Source organism: Phocoena phocoena, chromosome 2 (assembly GCF_963924675.1).
Source record: "Phocoena phocoena chromosome 2, mPhoPho1.1, whole genome shotgun sequence".
In the NCBI taxonomy this organism is placed as follows: Eukaryota; Metazoa; Chordata; class Mammalia; order Artiodactyla; family Phocoenidae; genus Phocoena; species Phocoena phocoena.
The window spans coordinates 83,886,265-83,908,397 of record NC_089220.1 but is presented as its reverse complement, the minus strand read 5'-3'; the positions used below and the strand labels follow the sequence as shown (position 1 = coordinate 83,908,397).

Here is a 22,133-nt window from a genome sequence, read left to right as displayed (position 1 = left end):
GGATACTGAAGAAGCAGATATGACAGGACTTAAGAGAGACTACAAGACAATAAAATTTCGAGCCTTTTACAATTTATAAGAATGGTGATGCCGTTAAGAGATGAGAAAGAAAACTTGTTTATAGAGATAAGAAGTTTTCAGATTTTATTTTGGAAAAGGAAGACAATAAATTCCATTTTTTCACATAATGTTTAAGGTGCTTAAGGACACTTTTGCTGAGAGGTTCAGCAAGAAGCTGGAAACATTAAGTCTGGAACTCAAGAGAAAGAGGCTAAAGATGCCCTCACCCAAAATGATTATAAGCCACTTAAAGGCAAAAATCTGTGTATGTCTTTTTTCTGATGCTAAGCACAGTATCTGGCATGTAGCAGGTGCTCAACAAATGCTTGATGAATTTCACTGAATTTGGGAATTATTCATATAACATAATTGTTAAGGCAGATGAAAGCATTAGGGGAAAGAATATAGAAATGAGCAGATGATAAAATCTAAATGCTTACACAAGGGGTTAGAGAAGGGACAACAGAGGAGCTAAAAGGAACAGCTAGGAGAAAAGAATAGGGTCAGGGTAGTGCAGTATCATAGAGTTCAGGGAGAAGAAAGTTTCAGGAAGAAAAGAATAATCAGCAGTGTCAAATGATGAAAGACATCTAGATGGCTAAGGACTGAGAGCTACCAAATTTGATGATGATGGGAAATTTTGTGATCTTCGAGAAAGTAGTTTCAAGATAATACTAACAAGTCGGGATCATGAGAGATCCAACTGAAAGGACAGATAATTTTCAAACAGAGGTAAGTTCATTTATTAAAACAACAACAACAACACAATATCACGGTCTAGGTTATGAAGAGCTTCCCAAAGAGACTTATTATCTTGGGCATTTCTTGTTGATTGCATTATGAATGACAGTAAAGGAGCTTTAATTTGCTCTAATTTAATGGCTCAAGCTGCTAATACAAGCCTTCAGCATAGTGCTACCAGCAATGTGTACTGTAGGGAAGCATTTAGATACAATTAAATTTTCTTTTGGAAAAGTATTCAAGATACTTTACCTATTTCCACCTCAGTGAGACAGTTATCAATCTTCTGAAGTATGTTGTCCATCTCATCTATCCTTTTCTGAAGCTTCTCCCTCTCGTTCTAAACACACAATATCATAGACTGTCAAGTTAAAACTCCAAACAAAACATTATAACATTATAAGTGGTTCAAACTGCTGTGTCTAATTCATGAACAGGCAAATCTTAAAACAAAGATCAAAACTTCAAGTCTGGTCTTAAAAGAATTTTTTAAAGCATACATAACAGATTAATATAAGTTCATATTTTGTACTTTATTTTAGCATTTCCATGTAATATAAGATGTTAATATATATTACTTAAAAAGAGTTCATGAAAAATGTTCTATGGTCAAATAAATTTGGGAAACACTGGTCAAATAGAATTATAGCACTTCTTTCTTTTTAGACTAAAAATAATATATATATATGTATATTTCTGACCTTAGACTTTAATATGCTAGTTATTATACTTCTCCAAAATGGGGACACTGCATGTAACATTTCCCAGACATTTTCAATGGAAAGTTTTTTTATGCAAGACCTTTCTTAAAGGATGATCATTTTGGGAAATGCTACTTTAAACACATGCACACACAAACACAGCTGAGTATGGACTATGAGGAAGATCATACTACAGCACAGTCCTTAGCAATGGAAGATCAGAATCCTGTATTGTTTTATTTCAGTATGTATAATGAATAACAAATTTGAGATGACACATAGGCACATATTAGTAAATATATTCTAGAATTACTCAAGATGCCAGGATTTACTACTTTCAATAAATTGAACCCCACCTCTTACGAACAATTTTAAGTTTTTGCCCAGTTCTCATTCACATGTCTCCTAAGGAACATGCTTCATATTCCATAACCACTATAAAGTAATTTTTTTTTTTTTTTTTCTGCAGTACGCGGGCCTCTCACTGTTGTGGCCTCTCCTGTTGCGGAGCACAGGCTCCGGACGCGCAGGCTCAGCGGCCATGGCTCACGGGCCTAGCTGCTCCGCAGCATGTGGGATCTTCCCGGACCGGGGCACGAACCCGCATCCCCTGCATCGGCAGGCGGACTCTCAACCACTGCGCCACCAGGGAAGCCCCAACTATAAAGTAATTTTAATAGATTTTTCTAAGCTCTTAACTGTCTCAAATTACCTGAGCCGACTGTACCAGCTTGCTGTACAGGGACACTTTTCCTTGGTGAGTGAAGACTTTAGTCATCTTGGTAAAACGCGATTTTATTTTGTTCAGGTAAATTCCAAAGGCCTTCAGCTGTAAGGGAAAGTCAAAGATTACACTGCACTCAAACAAATGAGTTAGAGAAGGCAAATGGTCTGGGAAGGCTGGTTCAGCTGGTACCTGCTAAGCTTTGCCCATCCTAGACTCTGATTCCTAAGGCTTCTCATTTGCAGATTTAATACCATTTAATAGTTTAAGTCCAAAGATTTCAATTTTGATTCCTACTTTTAATTCACTTATATTACAAATTAGAAAATGACTGGCTCTTAGTTAATAAAATTCTTTAATTAGGGCAAATATAAAATGAGTTGCTTATTATTTAATCAATTAAAGTAAATCTCTTCCCCTAATCTTAATCTAAGTGAAAAGCAAACAAGGAGGGAACTCAATAAATTTCAAATATATTTCATATATTAAATTGATCACTTAAGGTTTGAAAAGATTATATATTAATAATCATTCATGTGTAATAAAATCTTGTTTATATATTATATCTGAGAAGTAAATTTTAAAGAACTCATCACTAATTATCAAGTAACAGTTACTAATTTCACAATAAACATTTCTCAAAATGTCTATACTGATTCCCATTCAGAAAATGAGAAAAAAGTACCTCCTCATCAGAGTAGTGTCTCACTATTTCCCATAGGTTCCTATTTACATCAGTGAACAGTTTATCTTGGTTCAGTGCAGAAAGCTTTAATCTAAAATATAGAAAAGTTAATTAGCACGGAGTTCAGAAGTCAGCTAGAATGAATCAGCTCAGATCTACAGGCATACTTAATTTTTCCTAGTTCTTTTCTACATAAAGAGGGGAATTCACTCAGGAACAGCGGCCAGCCTGATTATTTCAACACTTGGAGAACAGTTCAAGAATGTTATGATTCAAAAAAACTTCCCTCCCAAATAAATAGAATTCTCATCTCAATGCATCAACTTGTTCCAAAATAAAAATACATCGCTTATAGAGAATCCTTAAGCTTGTGAATGCATTATTGTTGTGAAGTTGTAGCTATTATTTTTTTTTTGTAATAAATTTATTTATTTATTTATTTTTGGCTGTGTTGGGTCTTCGTTGCTGTGCGCGGGCTTTCTCTAGTTGTGGTGAGCGGGGGCTACTCTTCATTGCGGTGCGCAGGCTTCTTATTGTCATGGCTTCTCTTGTTGCAGAGCACGGGCTCTAGGCGCACAGGCTTCAGTAGTTGTGGCACGTGGGCTTCCACAGTTGTGCCGCACAGGCTTAGTTGCTCCGCGGCATGTGGGATCTTCCCGGGCCTGGGCTCGAACCCATGTCCTTTGCATTGGCAGGCAGATTCTTAACCACTGCGACACCAGGGAAGCCCCGTAGCTATTATTTTAAGTAAAGGTTTCCAATTCACTTTGGTCTTATCTCACCTTTATAGAATACCATTAATAAAAGTAGCAAAGTTATATATTAGTTTCTTGTTAATAAGTAGAAGAAATACATTTTTATCAGAATTAGAAGATAATATATACAGGCACATAGGTGCAAAATCAAACAGTAGAGCACATCTAAACAGACTTTTCATTGTATACAAGATCTACCTATTTCATTCAAAACAAAACATTCTCAGACAAATCCTGAGACACCCAACTCTTTTAAACAACATTAAGTTAAGAAACTTGTCTTGTTCAGTGATGAACCCCAGGACTTAGTACAGTGCCTGGCACATAGTAGGTGCTCGATACATATTTCTTGAATGAACAAGCCAGAAATCAGGCAAATCTGCAGTACTATAATTTAACAGCATCTTAAACTTCTAGTTTTAAAACTACATAATTCCCTTTAATTATTTTTATTTATTGAGGTAACTGGTTTATAACATTATATAAATTTTATGTGTAAATTATATTTTGACATCTATGTACACTACAGTGTGCTCACCACCAAAAGTTTTAAAACTACATGATTCTTAAAAGATTATTTCATTTCTTTTCTATTTGTTAGATTGGTTCAAATTTAGTTTGACAGTTCTAGATAAGTATGATATAAACATTGTCTTGAGTCGCAAGTCTTGATTTACCTGCGAAAATCTAGATATACCTAATTTGTAAATTAGTCTGCAGCATCTACTTATACCAAACCACTGACAATAGTCTGAGTAAAACCTTGTTCTTTTATAAATGCAAATCAAGGGCAAATGTGATAGAATTATAAACCCAAAGTCAATCTTGATTTTAGGCACTATATATAAATCTCTAAAGGGTATTATCTTCTTTTAAAGATGTTCTTTTGCAATTTATGATATCATAATCTAATAATGATTGCTTATTAAGGACCTACTCTTTGCTAAGAATGGCACGCAACCTTTCTATATACACTATTTCTACTGCTCATTTCTACCTACTAAGTAGGTATTATTATCCTCAATTGATGGATGTGGAAATGAAGGTTAAATGACTTACCTAAGGTTACACAGCTACTGTTGTAGCCAGGATTGAACTTCCATCTGTCTGACTACAAAGCTGAAACTCTTTCCCATATACTATATCACACTGCCAATTAATGCTATCAACTTTTCCTATGCCGGTGTTATTCTAATCAAAACCTTGCCACACAGATTATTTACCCATCCAACAAAACACACAAAAAAATGCAAACTTTCATACTCTTCAATCTTCTGGCGAAGAGCTTCACAATCTTCTTTATAAATCTGTATCTTGGGTCGGTAAACATATTGACTTAACATCAGGTCTTCTGGAGTAGGTGATATGTTTATAGTAAACTGGAAAAAAAAAAAATCAGTCCCTCAAAACTGGTATTTTGAGAACCAAACCATGTTCAAGAACGGTTTCAAGTCTCAGAGTGCCTATTTTAAAAAGTTCTACAAAGAAAAATTTGAAAACTCTGTTAAATTCATATACCTAGTAAGCTACTACTTGGAATCTGAAATAAAGTCTCTAATCTCAAAGTCAATTTCTCACAGATGTTTAGAGGAACTGTGGATGTTCCACTCATAGGATTGAAAGTGATTTGAAAATACTATGCATTATTTGTCAACTATACCTCAATAAAATTGAGGAGAAAGGAAAATGGCTATGCATTGTTTTAAAAACTATCAATACCTGAAAATTCAAACTTACCAAAAACGTCTCCCTTAAAAGAAAGAAAGAAGATGCCAGTTTCCAAGATCATGCTTTTCTATTTTTATTCTCTAACCCTGTTCCTTACTCGTATCCCAGGTTGAACTCAAACTTTTCTGATATACATAAAATAAAGCAGTAAAAATTTAGTTATTTTAAAAATGTCTTAAGTGTCTTTTGGACATTTTTTAAACATCTTACAGCTCTAATCCAATGACTTTCTGATGTCCTTAATGCAGTATTGGAAAAACCAAGTTGGCTCATTACATTTAAAAACCAAACCAAACAAAACGCCACAACTGTACATTATTTATAGGCAGTGTGGCACGGAATAAGTCATTTTACCACTCTAACTTTGGTTTCCTCACCTATAAAATGGGCACAATATTGACAATATTGACCAACCTCTTAAGATTAAAGTAAAAGTCTTTTAAAAAGGTACCAAAGCGGGACTTCCCTGGTGGTCCAGTGGTTAAGAATCCACCTTCCAATGCAGGGGACGTGGGTTCGAGCCCTGGTCCGGGAAGATCCCACATGCCATGGAGCAACTAAGCCCATGTGCCACAACTACTGTGCCTGTGCTCTAGAGCCCTCGAGCCACAACTACCGAGAGCTCACATGCCACAACTACTGAAGCCTGTGCGCCTAGAGCCCGTGCTCCGCAACAAGCCACTGCAATGAGAAGCCCGCACACCACAACGAAGAGTAGCCCCTGCTTGCCACAACTAGAGAAAGCCCGCATGCAGCAACGAAGACCCAACACATCCAAAACTAAAAATAAATAAATATTAAAAAAAAAAAAGGTACCAAAGCTCAGGGCCTGCTGAAGTAATCTAACAAATGTTAGTTTCCTCTCATTCTCCCCTTTCAGTTGACAAATTAAAAGGAAATAACGAATGAGATTTTAATCTCATTTCTCTATCTGTAACAAGCTTTCTAACAGATATGCTCAGAAAGTGTAAAAATGTGCTAAAAGCAATTATAACTGATGTTGACTCTCTTTCTTAAAAAATATTTTTAAGGCTAAATTTATAAAGAAAAATCAAAGCTCTATACTTCTTCTCAAAGAAATCAGGCCTCCTTGGGAAAATGGCTGACTGCCTTTCATATAGGAGCCAAATACTTGATAAAGGAATATTTCTTTTTATAGAAGTATTTAGACAATAAATGAAAAAAAAGAAGAAAATTAGGATATCACTACTTTACAAACTCCTAATGAGTTACTAGATCTAGATAATCTAGTAATAATGGTTGATCATTAAATAATGGTTGATCATCACATCATCACCAGATACTATCTCCTGATGAAAGTACAACTATAAAGTAAACTTGAAAAAAAAAACCTTCATCTGAAAAGGCCTCTGCCAATTTACAGAAAATACAAAGGACAGAGGAATACGTTAAAATGAAAGTTTGGGTATACACAATGGACAAAATCCATACTTAGCAGAGTATGGAAAAATCTGGCTTCCTCATAAAAAGAGGGGGTTAGGGGAGAGAGGAAGAGAGAGAAAGAGAAGCGGGGGGAAGGGAGGGTTATGGAAGGGGACCTTATACTTTAAAAGATAATTGAGAGAGAGATATCAAGTGTTTATAATGTTTGGACCTCACCTGGGTTACAACTTAACAAACTGGAAAATAATGCAGACAATCAGGGAAATATAAATACTGACTTAATAATTTTAAGATATGATTATGGTATTTGGATATTTTAAAAATAAGAGTTCCCATCTTTTTAGGGATACATACTGAAATACAGATAAATTGATGATGCCTGGGATTTGCTTGAAAATAACAGGGGTGGGGAGGTAGGAAAATGTAGAGAATAAAGAGTTGATAATTTTTGAAGTTTGGTGATGGATACATGGGGAGTTCATTAAACTATTATCTATTTTTGTATATGTTTGAAAATTCCTATAATAGTAAAGTTTTTTTTTAAAAAAGAGTAGGTTTCCTCTTGAAGCTTCATAACCACAAAGTGAAACATGGGACCACATTCTCAGAGATTCACCAGGAATGCCAAGTGCCAATGGATATTAGGCTCAGGCACTATGGGTACATACTGGATGCAACTGTCCATGCTGTATGCAATACATGGGTAATTTGCTGTACGTTGAGTCCAGGACTATATGCACAGGTCACCCTCCTCACTTGACTTATTTTGATTAAGTGCCCAATTTATGCACAATCAGCTCTTGGGTATTTCAGGCCTGGCAGGGGTACTTGCAGTAGTTCCTCAACCGCACTGAAAGGGTGTAAGTTATAGTGTTTTTGCCTCCCGCTCCGCCTTCTCCTTTACTCGCCCGCGGCGGTGGCCGCCGGCTCCGCCCCCCGCCGGGCCCCGCGGCAGGCCCCAACTCCTCAGGCCCCTCCCACCACGGCGCGCGCCGCGCCGGAGTGGGTGCTCCCCGCCGGCCCGGCCGGCCAGGCGGCCAGAAGTGGCCTGAGCCACTCCTTGGGCATGCAGGAGGTCTTGGGGCACTACCATAGCACCTTTTTTTTTTCTTTCAGTTTTATTGAGATATAATTGACATATAGCACTGAATAAGTTTAAGCTTTACAGCTAATGATCTGACTTACATATATCATGAAATGATTATCACAAGTTTAATAAACATCCATCATCTCAAAAAAACAAACAAAAATATCCATCGTCTCATACAGATACAAAATTAAAGAAATAGAAAAAATTTTTCCTTGTGATGAGAACACAGGATTTGCTCTCTTAACAACTTTCATAGATAACATACAGCAGTGTTAATTATATTTATCATGCTGTACCTTACATCCCTAGCACTTATTTATCTTATAATTGGACGTTTGTACCTTTTGGCTGCCTTGATCCTATTTCCCCACCTCTCACTGCCTGCCTCTAGTAAACACAAATTTGATCTCATTTTTAATAAGTTTGTTTGTTTTTGAAATAAAACTGACCTACAACACTGTTATTAGTTCTTGTTACACAATATAGTGATTTGATATTTCTACATAGTACCTTTTGCTGGTGCTGCCGGCTGAGCTCCTACAACTGCACACACACATATGGATGCTGTACACCTGTCTATGAGGGCTGCCACACATCTCCCCACCTGCCTCAAAAATGTTCTCCCCAGTTCTACCCTAAAGGAGACTCATAGTCATCTAAGTCCTGGAACAGATGCCCATAGCTGTGAACCTCATTTTCCACAGCCCATACATACTCCATTTCTTTGGCCTTCCTCTACTTTGGGATTTTTAAGTTTCTTTCCTGATACAGCTTGAACTCTCTTACCATCTTTTTTAAAAAATTTATTTTATTGAAGTATAGTTGATTTCTCTTACTATCTTGATGGGTTTGTTCCCAGATTTATTTCCCTAACACTGCCCCTCCTGACCTCTGTAAGGCCTGAGAGGAAAGGGGAGCATTCATACCCTCAAAGATTAGCTTCCTACATACCCTCTCCCTCTTCCACCCTGCCAGCATCCTCTCTGTTCCTACCCTTCCCCTCTGCTTTCTCTGGTCCCCTGGTACTCTTTCTGCTTTTCCTAAGACTCTGGCTGTATACCTAGGCACCTTTCTACTCCCCATCTTCAGCTGAGGCAAGGAGATTCTACTAGGAAGGGGCACTATGGTGATAAGAATAATGAGGTTGGCAACCCAAAAGATGCATGAGTATCTTCCCAGTTTCCATCTTTGATTTACTTTTCATGTTAGATATACAATCCTCCTATAATTGATTTCTTTCTAAACAACTTTATTGAGATTTAATTTGCACACCATATAATTCACCCACTTAAGTATACAATTATTTTAAAAATATATTCACAGGGTTGTACAACATCAAGCCCCAGCTAATTTTACAGCATTTTCATTCCCCTAAAAGAAACCCTGTACCCATTAGCTGTCATTCCCCATTCTCCTCCACCCCATCCCAGCTTCAAGTAACTCATAATCAGTTCACTTTTTGGCTATTATGAATAATGCTCATGTACAAGTTTTTGTTTAGATGTATGTATTCAATTCTCCTAGGTAAATACCTAGAAGTGGAATTACTGGATCATATAATAGTTCTAAGTTTAACTTTTTGAGGAAATACCCAACTGTTTTCCAAAGTGGCTACATCATTTTACACGCCTATCAGCAATGTAAGAAAATTCCAATTTCTCCACATCCTTGCCAATACTTATTATTTTGTCTTTTTGACTACAGCCAACCTAGTGGGTGTGAAGTAGTAACTCATTTTAATTTGTATTTCTTTAATCACAATTTTGTTTATTGACCATTTGCATAGCTTCTTGGCTTTTTTTTTTTTTTGGCCACACCACGGGGCATGTGGGATCTTAGTTCCCCAGCCAGGGATCGGATATGCCCCTGCATTGAAAGTGCGAAGTCCTGACCACTGGACTGCCAGGGAAGTCCCAGACGATTTTTTAATTTGGTTGTCTTTTTGAGTTTCAAGAGTTCTTTATATACTCTGGACACAAGTCTCTTATGAGATGTATGATTTGCAAATGTTTTCTCCCGTTCTGTGGGTTGTCTTTTCCCTGTTTTTTTTTTTTTTTTTTTTTTTGCGGTACGCGGGCCTCTCCCATTGCGGAGCACAGGCTCTGGACACGCAGGCTCAGCGGCCATGGCTCACGGGCCCAGCCACTCTGCGGCATGTGGGATCTTCCCGGACCGGGGCATGAACCCATGTCCCCTGCATCGGCAGGCGGACTCTCAACCACTGCGCCACCAGGGAAGCCCTCCCTTTCTTGATGGTATTATTTGTAGCACACAAGTTTTAAATTTTGATGAGCTCCAAATTTTAATTTTGTCACTTGTACTTTTGGTGTTGTATACAACTGATTTTTATGTATAGGGTGAAGTTTGAATCAAGGTTCATTTTTTTCCTATGGATATCCAACTGATGCAACACCATTTATAGAAAAGGCCACTGTTCTGCAGGGGCATCTTTGTCATAAACCAAATATTCATGTATGTGTGGATCTATTCTTTAAAAGTTAGAACTCATCTGGTCCTAGTGACAATTTTAATGGTAAATTGTTAAAAAAAAATTTCAATGGTAGTTAGAGTTTTCCAGTTCCTGGATTAATTTTGGTAATTTATGTTTTTCTGAAAAACCATCTAGGTCTTAAAATTTGTCATCACAGTTGGTGGATTAAAAAAAAATTCTTTTAATCTCTCCTTTAATCTGTAGACATGTCTTCTTTCTCAACCATATATATTTTAGCTTTCTCCTTTTTCTTAATTAGGCTCTTTAAGAGTTTTCTTATTGTCTTTTCAAAGTACCAGTTTTTAGATCTGTTATATTTTCTACTTATTTTTTTTCTATTTTAATAACTTTACTATTTACCTGCATTAAATCTGTCTTCCTGCCTTTTTATGGATGTTATTTTATTGTTCATTTTCCAATTTCTTAAAGTGAGTGTTAAAAAATCCTTTATTTTTAGAGTCTTTTCTATAACAATGATATCTCAGGCTTTTAATTCCCTGGTAAGTATAATTTCTGCTGTATATCACATATATTTGGCATTAAATGTTCTCCTTACATTGCTTTCTAAATAGTTTTGATTTCTTCTTTGATATGAGTTAATTAGAAATGTGTTTCTTAATTTCCAAGAAGCTATTTGTCCTTTTATTAGTTCTAATTTTACTGGATTAAGATCAGATGATGTCCACGAAATCTCCATTTTTTTTTCCATTTTCTTTGTGGCCAAGGGCATAATTAACTTTTGTAAATGTTCGACAGACTTAAGTGAAAAAAATATTATGTAATTTTGTATGTAAGTGATATGTTTGTCTATTAATCTTTTAAACTCAGTTTGTTGACTGTATTATTTAAGTATTCTATGAGAGGCCTGCGTACCGCAAAACAAACAAACAAACAAACAAAAAAACTTCTGCTGGGGACTTCCCCGGTGGTGCAGTGGTTAAGAATCCGCCTGCCAATGCAGGGCACACGGGTTCGATCCCTGGTCTGGGAAGATCCCACATACCAGAGAGCAACTAAGCCTGTGTGCCACAACTACTGAAGCCTGCGCACCTGGAGCCTGTGCTCTGCAACAAGAGAAGCCACCACAATGAGAAGCCCGCACACTGCAAAGAAGAGTAACCCCCACTTGCCGCAACTAGAAAAGGCCTGTGCGTAGCAGTGACGACCCAATGCAGACAAAAAAACAAAACAAACAAACAAAAAAAAAAACCTGAAAAAACAAACTTCTGCTGTACTTTGGTTTTTTAAAAACCGTATGTTCAGGAAAAAGTATAAAAAACAAAATAGATGGCAAGAAATGAAAAAAAATTTTTCACATTTTCAAAATTCATGATTATTTTTTAAAAAATCAATTTTTATGCTAACCCCAAACGTACCTTCTACAGGAAAACCTTCTATAGGAAAATTTGCTTCCTTAGATTTTTTTGTTTTTTAATAAATGCTTGCTTTGATGCGGTTTAGTAAACAAGTACAATATATTTTAACTGAGATAACTATTTTACCAAGAAACTGAACTTACTTTGGTTGGGAGATTGCTCTGTCGAGGTTTTTGTATCAGAATGTGGACCTGAAGAAGTATAAAGAACTCCTTTATTGTTATTCTCCCATCTTTGAGTTTCTGAGGAAAAAAAAAAAGTTTGCATGACCATTCAAGGTGAGTCATTTTGGCTATAACTACCACCTTTGTTTCTAAATGGCTTAAAGTGCTTTGCATATATTTGTGGAAACACTATCCAGATATTTGTAAGCTATACATAAGCAGATTTTATCTAATATTATTTCTTAAGTTTATTCAGTAACAGTAAAATTGGGAAAAAACCCAACAAAACGTAGGTCTTCCAATTGTGATTCTACTCCACATAATTAATTGCCATGTTGGATCCTTAACAAAAAAAAAGAAAAAAAAGAAAACTAGTCTCCTGTATATTTGAAACATTTCATAATTAAAAAAAATTAAACAAGAGAAAACAAAATAAGGAAATTAGTTGCATTAGAAATGAGAACTACTTTAACATACCTCCTTCAAGCTCTCTTCACAAACGGTATCTCTGAGGAACTGTGATTCTATTTGACTACTGGGGTGTGCTACAAGTAAAGCAAATTCAAGTGATGAATAAGTCAAAATTAAATTGTAAACTTAATTTTAGTTATTGTTCAGGTTTATGTGTGGTTCAAGCTCTTGAAGCTATCCGCTAGGATTTTTCTGGGAAGACAGTCATTTGTAAGGCAAAGTGTATTACAGTTTTAAGGCTCCATATATGTTTCTCTACTAATTATAAGCCTCTTAAGAAAATCACTTTCATAATATACACTTCTCAATTTATTAAAATAACTAACAATTAAAAATAAACTAAGTATGACTTTACTTATCAACTACCAAAAAGCTTATACAACTTTCAAATATCTCCTGAACTGAAATACATTTATTATTAGTCAAGTAAGCAGATGACTTCTATTATTTAGCCTTCATGAAGGTCTTACTGCTGAAGTCCAGAGAGGTCCCATCAGCCTTGACTGAATCCAGAGAACTGCTGCAACTAGATGGGGTCCTGCTCAGGCTTTTTATCAACACACTGTTAGCATTTTTATCTATAGCTCCTTCAGCACGGTGATCAAAAATCTGAAATGATCAGTAAAGAAACATCATAAGAATAATGTTATGATAGTGTATACTTATAATGACTAAATGTTCAATGTTGAGAAATACTTATATAAAATTTATCTATAATCATATAAAATACCTTAATAAAGAATTAGAATAAGGCTTTTAGAATTCAAAGTAATTTTATTTAAAAATATATAGAAATAACTTTGTGCATTATACTATATAAGCAAATGTTTCCCAGAGGTATTTAGGTTACAGCCATATCATATGAGCTACCAAACGTTGACCTATCCAATTTTTCAACTACTAGTCACCACGGTCAGGGCTACCACACTGCAGAAAACCAGAAGAGAATACCAGCTGTACACAATGGCTCTGTCTGGAGTACAGAGAAGGCATTTATTTCCAGGCTTTAGTACTTCCTTCCCTAGGTGACCAAGACTCCTTTGATTGAAGTCAAATAAGCCATATGGTCCTGCTTTTACCATTTTAACCATTTAACTTTACAGCCTTAAATGCCATTTTCATCTACCTACTTGCTTATATTTTTTAAAAAATTAAATTTATTTATTTCACTTATTGATTTTTGGCTGAGTTGGGTCTTCATTGCTGTGCGCGGGCTTTCTCTAGTTGCGGTGAGTGGGGGCTACTCTTTGTTGTGGTGCACAGGCTTCCCACTGCAGTGGCTTCTCTTGTTGCGGAGCACGGGCTCTAGGAATGCGGGCTTCAGTAGTTGCAGCATGCAGGCTCACTAGTTGTGGCACACGGGCTTAGCTGCTCCGCGGCATGTGGGATCTTCCTGGACCAGGGATTGAACCCGCGTCCCCTGCATTGGCAGGCGGATTCTCAACCACTGCGCCACCAGGGAAGCCCTACTTATGTTTTTAAGGGCAATATATTCCTTGTCTAAGTGCTAGGATGTGACCTCTATGAGAACAGATTTTTGTCTGTAAATCCCACTGAAGCATTCCCAGGATGTAAACAGTACCTAGGACATAGCAGATACCCAATAAATATTTATTAAACAAAATAATACTAATTTTCATAGAATCTATTCAGTTATACATTTTATATTACTGTTACAACTTTCTCAAAGCTTCATAAATGAACAATTTCCTCAGGACCTCACCTTAAAGAACCAATGAAATCATCTTCTAAGCTTATTTACATATTTCTTAACAGAGTTTAAACTTTGTTTCTATGAACCTATGATTCTTTCTTTTTTTCATAAATTTATTTGTTTTTTTATTTTTTTAATTTTTATTTATTTATTTATTTTTGTGGTACGTGGGCCTCTCACTGTTGTGGCCTCTCCCGTTGCAGAGCACAGGCTCCGGACGCACAGGCTCAGTGGCCATGGCTCACGGGCCCAGCCGTTCCGCGGCATGTGGGATCTTCCCGGACCGGGGCATGAACCCATGTCCCCTGCATCGGCAGGCGGACTCTCAACCACTGCGCCACCAGGGAAGCCCTGTTTTTTTATTTTTGGCTGTGTTGGGTCTTCTTTGCTGTGCACGGGCTTTCTCTAGTTGCAGCGAGCTGGGGCTACTCTTCATTGTGGTGCGTGGGCTTCTCATTGTCGTGGCTTCTCTTGTTGCAGAGCATGGGCTCTAAGCACGCGGGCTTCAGTAGTTGTGGCACACAGGCTCTAGAGTGCAGGCTCAGTAGTTGTGGCACACGGGCTTAGCTGCTCCGTGGCATGTAGGATCTTCCTGGGCCAGGGATTGAACCCATGTCTCCTGCATTGGCAGGTGGATTCTTAACCACTGCACCACCAGGGAAGCCCCCTATGAACCTATTATACTTTCTAATCTTTATTTCTCCACCTGTAAAACTCAGTTTCACTGACAAGTTATCCAAATCAGTGTTCCCTCAACTTTTAAAATCTATGCCTTTTTTTAAAAGGTTTTTAAAATAACACTTATTTCTTAAAAGTTAACACGTGCAAAATAGGAAACCAAAAAACACAAGAAGAAAAAACAAAGTCATCCACAATCACAAGCAGTTTACTGTTTGATGTGTCGTCCTAGGTCTTGTTTGTGTACCTACAAAACTTAGCATCCATTTTTATGTAATTAAGATCATACAGTTATGTATCATGTTTTTTCACACATCATGAATATTTAACATTTCAAAGTCCCAAAGCTATGAGTATTTTGATAACCAAGAATACACTAAACCAACTCAATCTGGAAGGAAAAAATGTAATCCTGCCTTTCTTGGCAACAAAAATTTCATAAAAGACAAAAATGGCAACAGGCCTCTAGATAAAGATATTGGCAGAGTTATGATTAAAATACTACATTCCCTTAATGTTCAATTAAAAATGAGACATAATGCAACAGAGTACGTAAAGTATAATGCTTCTAAGAGGATTCATTACCTGATCTAAACTATTAAAGTATTAGCAAGGAGGTATGTTTCCACTGAATTACTTAATGTATTCCTATAGTATAGCCAAGAGATACACACATACATCAATGGTTATCATCAAAATTTAAATATGAACACATCCACATTTAGCCCTACCTTTATACTTCCTTCTGCCCCTCTGCTGCCAACCTAATGAACAAGTCCTGATGTACATTTCTCAGCTGAGGGTTTAACAATTCCATGTCCAAGATGTTGCTTTTTTATCAATTATAACAAAGATATTTACAAATGGGTTAATTCACTAGCTCTACTTTTTATCATACATTGTCACCTCAGGACTTCCAAAAGCCTAGATGTTGCAAAATAAAGAACCTTCTATAACTTTTAAATAAACACAAAATCTCACTTACTTCACTTTGAGATACTGGGCTTGATCTAGGCATTCTCCCATCCTCGAAAGAAATGGACTTTCAACTTCTATATATCCTCACTAGCCAAGAAAATTCAGTCCAGCTTTTCTTTAAGCAGTTTGCATAATAAAAAAGCTTTTTACCCTCCAAATATTTTCACACTGAAGATGACTTGTCAAACCACATATACCCTGGCTAGAGATTCTAATATGCAAAGCCAAAATGACAAATCACTAGAAGTGACAGAATATTTAGAATTACACGATTTTGATATTTTTGTACTACTTTCCATTTCATTTTTTGTGACCATTTGTCACTTCAAATTGTGTTTAAGTCTAACTGCTAGTCAATTAATTTCTTAAGATTCTACATAGGAATATTTCTCCAGGCATATATATATAAATAAATATAATTGGAAATAATCAAGTCCTGGTTACCCGAGACTAAAATTAAAATTCAAGAATACTCATAAAAAATCAAGAACATTTCTTAATTCAAGACAGAGCTCACCTCCTGATCTTGTGCGGTATCACTAAACCTAATTTCACTTTTTCTGATTTTTTTCTCATCCTGAATATCATCTTCTTCTTCTTGTACCCAGGTTCTTTTTTGGCTATTGCAGGTTTCTTCCAGTTTATTTTCAGATGGTGAAATCTCTTTTTGGTATGTCTCAGTCAAAGCCTTTTCCTCAGTATCTATGCTAATAGAGTCTGAGGAATTAATCTCACCCGGATATATAGGAAGATTTTCCTCATTTATATATTGAGATGGACTTAAGTTCAGTTTAGCTGCAACAAATCCAGTGTCTGAATGTTTACTGGAGACTGGCTGAGTTTCTAAGTTATTTAAATCAGTTGTGTCTCCTGGAATCGGCTTCAGGTCATCAATACCAGTGACACTACAATTTCTCCTGTTTGGCAATCTGGGCAAAAATATTCCCAAAGAACATCTCCTCACTTTATCTTTTATAGTCGTCATTAATGGTACAGAGATGGTTTCAGCTCCATTATGAGAAATTTTATTTTCTTCATCCTTATCATCTTTAACACTGCTGGACACTATGTTAACATTATGTATTTCTGTAGCTTGCACTATACTCATATTACTGTGTGCCTTATCTACTAATTCAAGTAATTGTTCTGGAGAAGGTGGTATATGAACTGGTTGGAAATCCAAAAATTCTTCAGTTTTTTCATTCAAATTATTCAGATGTGGTTTGATACTACTAAAAGTTGCAGCATTAGATGCAATTACAGGATCTGATGCTTCTCTAGGATTGATATGAGTTTGAATAACTTGCTTAGTCAAGTCTGAGTTACTGTGGAAATCTATAGCTGTATTACATTTAGCTGTTTGAATATTTTTCTTTAGTTCTTTTCTACAGGCCATAGTAAACTGTTTCTCATTATTGAGCATTGTGGAATCGTTTTCACATATGGGTTCAGAGGCATTTCCTCTAACAATATTTAAATTCTTATTTCCCACTTTAGAAAATATTGTTTCATCTTTACTGACAATACCCTGTCCTTGTTGAGGTAATGGATGTTGCTGGGCTGACAGATGATGCTGAGGAGCAACACAAACATCATCAACAAAGGTCTTCTTTAAACTATGCTCTGCATTATCAACAAAGGCCTCCATTTGATCCTTTGGAAGCTTACAAGATACTCGCTTTGAGTTAAGTTTAGTCATCTCCCCCAAATCTTCACCATATACTGAAGTTTCATTAGCTAATAGATTTGGGGGCTCCTTAATCAGATCTTGATCTTTGAGTACTGTTAGGACACAGTCTAACTGTCCTTGGGTACTGGTTTGAACAACTTTTTCCTTCTCTAACAAAGAACAAGGAGCAGAAAGAGGCAGTCCCTCAGATTTCAAATAATATTCACTAGCTAAATTGTTTGCATAAGGAAGCTCATTTTGCACTGGGCAATGACTGGCTTTTACATCATCTTTATCACATAAGGGCATGCCATTCTCCTCCAAATTATCAAAAAAGGAAACATTAGGTAAACAGGAATAATTATCACCGGATCCACAAACAGCAGCTGCAGAACTGCCTGTAAAACCCACATTTCTTCTATCTGTACTATTTAAGTGACAGCTTTCAATTTTGGCTTTTTCCAATACATAGGCCTGGACTACAACTTTCATGACCTCTTCATCCACAGCAGTGCTATGGAATTTGACTTCTGTCTCACCTTGACCCCCAGACAATGTATTAGTAGGAACAAAGGGTATCACATGATGCTTTTGCTCAGTGTGAAGAACAGTTTTGTTTTCTACAGCCAGTGCTTGTTCTTTAGTGATTTCTTGAACAGAGCTACCATCCTTAGGAAAAGAAACACCCAAGGTTTTTCCTTTTGCTATTCCAAATTTAGGGTACTCTTGAAGTATTTTCTCCATGGCTTGACAATCAATGAAAACAGTGTGGGACTTAGTAACTTCCAGATCACTGTGATTATCTACAAACATAACAGTTTTGTCCATAGGCCCAGTGGTTCTTTTATCTGGTGAGAGAGGTTTATATTCTAAGGCAGTTGTATGACTTCTGGTAATCTCCATATCATCCTGCCCACATGTATATAAAACAGTATTAGAAGTTCCTTCCAAAGGCACCCAATGGGAGTCCTCTCTATCTTCCAGGACACCTTTGTTATTTATTTCCACTGTACAGCTCTGGATGACATCCACACCATTTCTGTCATTCTTTGAAAATGCAATGGTCTTGTCATTTTTGAGTCTAAGGCTCTTCCTTCTCTGACTTTTGCCTGATAGAGATTCATTCAGAAATCCAGGCTTTTGTACATTTTTGTCATTTTTCCAAATGGTTGATTTAGACACTTCCATGTTATCAGCAGCTAAAAATGCTTGAGCTTTCTCTAAAGGATCACTATTAGACCATTCCCCCGGTAATGTTAGCTGGCTGACTTTTGCTACTGAACGATCACTTTCACCATTGTCCGGAAAGAAAACACCCCCCTTAGCAGGATTAGGTGTCACTTTTGATTTTTCTAGGCTTTTTCTTTTGGATAGTTCAAAGTTAGAGCTGTCTGGAAGCACAGTTTTCTCCTTTGCTTGGTAGTCAATGAAAACAGTATGGGACTTTGTCATCTCTAGTTCATCGTGATTATCTATAAACATTACAGTTTTGTCCACAGGCCTAGTAGCTATTTTATCTGGTGAGATAGTTTTACATTCTATAGCAGTTGTGTGACTTCTGGTGACCTCCATGTCATCCTGCCCACATGTATACAAAACAGTTTTAGAAGTTCCTGCCAAAGGCACCAAATGGGAATCATGTTCATCTAGTAAAGGTCTATGATTTATTTCCACTGTGTAACTCTTGGTGATATCCATATCATTCTCATCTCCCTCTGAAAACACAACAGTCTTATCAATTTTTAGTCTGCCAAGACTTTTCCTTTCACAAATTTTGACATCTTGCTTTTCATTCAGAATTCCAGTTTTGTCCTTCAACACACCCATGATATCATTAGAAATAAATACTCCAGTTTTTTCTATCGGACTTTCATTACATTTTTCAACTTTTACAGCTTTCTGTCTGTTTACTGTTGTTAGTTGGTTGTTAGTGTTTTCTAAATTAGTCTTACCTAGTTCTAGTACTTCAGAAGGACCAAATCCAATGACAACAGTGTGACTCTTGGTTAGGTCCATATTTTGCTCCTTCTCTGAACAAATAATTATCTTGTCATGAAAACAGTCAGGCGTGGGACTGCCTAAACTTTTCCTCAGTGGCTCAGGCAGTTTAGAATTCTGGTCTGGTACAGGTTTCACTGTTTGACTATTAACAGCAGTATTATGATTTCTCATGGCAGACTGTCCTTCTGATGAAAACAATGGCTTTGTAGTAGGAAACAAAGATTGCTCACAAGAAACTGTATTTCTATTATTTCTCAGTGTTACTTGTTTATCAAGATCTCCACCAGAGTATACTATATTATGGCTTGTTGCTATGTTCTGGTTAATATCAGGTGACTGAGGAGAATCTTTATCAAGATAGGGTGAAATATTCAAAACTTGATCTTTTCCTTTGTCCCATGTGTCAGTTGGGATGTTTTTAGATATTATGTTTGGTTGTCGGGATGGTTCAATATGACCTTTAGTCATTTCTTCCCATTCATCTGAAGGGCTTATGCTGTGAGAGTGAGATTTACTGGTATTCTCAGATGCCAGACTGTAAGATGCAAGGGGAAACTGACTTCCTACATTAGCTATGTGACTTTTAGTCAAATCCATATTTTCATCTGTGAAGATTTCAGTCCTTTTGTCAGTCAATGAAGTAAATAAAGGATTTTCCAGGCTCTGCTGTAATCTTTCCTTAGATACATGAGGAACTGAGCTATAATTTATATTCATTTCCCCATCCTCTGACATGATTATGTGATTTTGGATCGTCATTTCTTGTTCAGATACTGGTGCAGCTGCTATTTGTACATTTGTCTGAACTTGTTTAAAAAATTGATTATCTATTGCAAGTGTGTGACTCTTGGTAATGTCCATGCTTTCTTCTCCCGAATAAATCGTATTCTCTCTGAGAAGAGAGATGGCATCTGGATTGGGATACATTTTAGAATAACTCCTGTCATGCTTTAGCAAATTCTTCTCCTCTCTCATACCTGAGAAACACTTGGTCAGTTCCATGGCATCGTTACAACTAGAATAGAAAAATGTCTTATAATCTTGAATAGCTGGACTGGAACATTTAGATTCTGGGATCATGGCCAATGTTCTGACGTCCTGGTTGGAAGTCTGTGTGACTGTCTGAATTTCTGTCCCTGTAATATGACTGCTGGTAATATGTATGTCACCTTCAGGGTTTAAGGAAGGGTCTTGAAAAGCATCGTTTGGTTTATTCTTAAAGACTGTCTTCTGTCCTAGTGCTTTAGCTCCATGACCTGTTGAAACATCCATCATGACATTCTGAGTTTGATTTTCTATTTCAGACGGATTATCTGCTGAAGGTAACTTCTGTATAGTGTGGTTAATTGTCAGGTCCATAAAGTCATTGCCATAAATTGTAATATCATCACCTTTAAATTCCCTTAAGCTGGGCTCACTGGATGTGGGAACCAAAGTCTGAATATTGGCTGTATGACATTGGGTAAAATTCATCCCATCGTCTTGTTCTCTAAAGAGTCTAGTCATATTACTGCTATTTGCATCTACACTAAGAGATACATGCATTTGATGCATAGAAGAGGCCCTATTGGATTCTTTGTAATGAATAGGCATCTCAGAATTTTCTTTATCAGGTCCTATAAAAGGAGAGGCATTCGATTTTCCTGTTTTCAATCTTTTTACGAAGTCATTGAAATTTATTTTCTTTTCTGAAAAAGTGCTTTGATCCCCGGAAAAATTTAATTCTTTCTTCATTCTTGAATCCTCAATGTGGAGCTTTAAGTTAGCCAGAAATGATGTGGTATCTATCTTGGTGGATTTTTCACTTTTGGTACAATCTAAAAGGCCTTTGGTAATCATCACAGTATGACTTGCTGTCAGGTCCATCTGGTTTTCATCTGAAAAGATGACTGTCTGGTCATTTGCATGTTTCCTTTCATGGTTGTATTCTGTAACTGAAATCTACAAAGAAAGGAAAATATAAGAGATCAAATCAAATGCAAACTTCTAAAAAGGTATTTTATAACATGTACTATATAGAAGGAGTATTATATAAACAATCCTAGATGATGGTTTCATGTTACATTGGTTTGTTTGAATCAATGGTGTGGTGTGCAGCACAGAATTTGTTATTTAAATTTTTTTCTGAAGTCTGTGAATACTTTTAGTGTTTCTGAACAAGTTAAAAGTTAATTATTCACCCACTAGACTGACTAAAAAATGAAAAGACTGACAATAGCAAATGTAACTATAATGTAAATGCTAATTGTTATATTAGATAGGTCATTCTCATTCTAAGACTTGGAAGGAATAAGTGCATGATGGCTAATTTATAGTACACTCTATACTCTTGGGTGGTTGAGTTGTCCTTGAATGCAGTGGTTTTACTTGTGAGGACATGGTCTAACTCTTTATTGCTCAAAGTATGGTCTGTGGACCAGTGCATTAGTATCACCTAGGAGACTGTTAGAAGTATAGAATTTTAGGACCTACCGCAGATCTGCTGGATAAGAATCTATATTTTAATAAAATCCTGAGATGATTCACATGCCCATTAAAGTTGAGAAGTCCTTATATAATTAACATATTTCCCTATTATTTAAACTGGCAGTGATTTAACTATACTTAGTTAACTGGAAAGGTACGTTTCCAGTTGGTCCATTTTGGTAAGTAATCCCTAAATCATGTCACTAACATGAAATTTTTTGTGTTTTAAAAGTTTTA

The 22,133-nt window shown here is 36.5% G+C and overlaps 1 protein-coding gene across 1 annotated transcript in view; it reads right to left on the bottom strand.

Annotated features, from left to right (window-relative positions):
- Positions 1–22,133, bottom strand: part of KNL1 (kinetochore scaffold 1) — a 62,264-nt gene that overhangs the window by 10,665 nt on the left and 29,466 nt on the right. Inside the window, 8 exon segments of the mRNA XM_065871706.1 lie at positions 1,054–1,141; positions 2,215–2,331; positions 2,912–3,002; positions 4,930–5,045; positions 11,899–11,997; positions 12,397–12,464; positions 12,861–12,999; positions 16,278–21,371. Coding sequence (XP_065727778.1) covers positions 1,054–1,141; positions 2,215–2,331; positions 2,912–3,002; positions 4,930–5,045; positions 11,899–11,997; positions 12,397–12,464; positions 12,861–12,999; positions 16,278–21,371 — 5,812 coding nt within the window.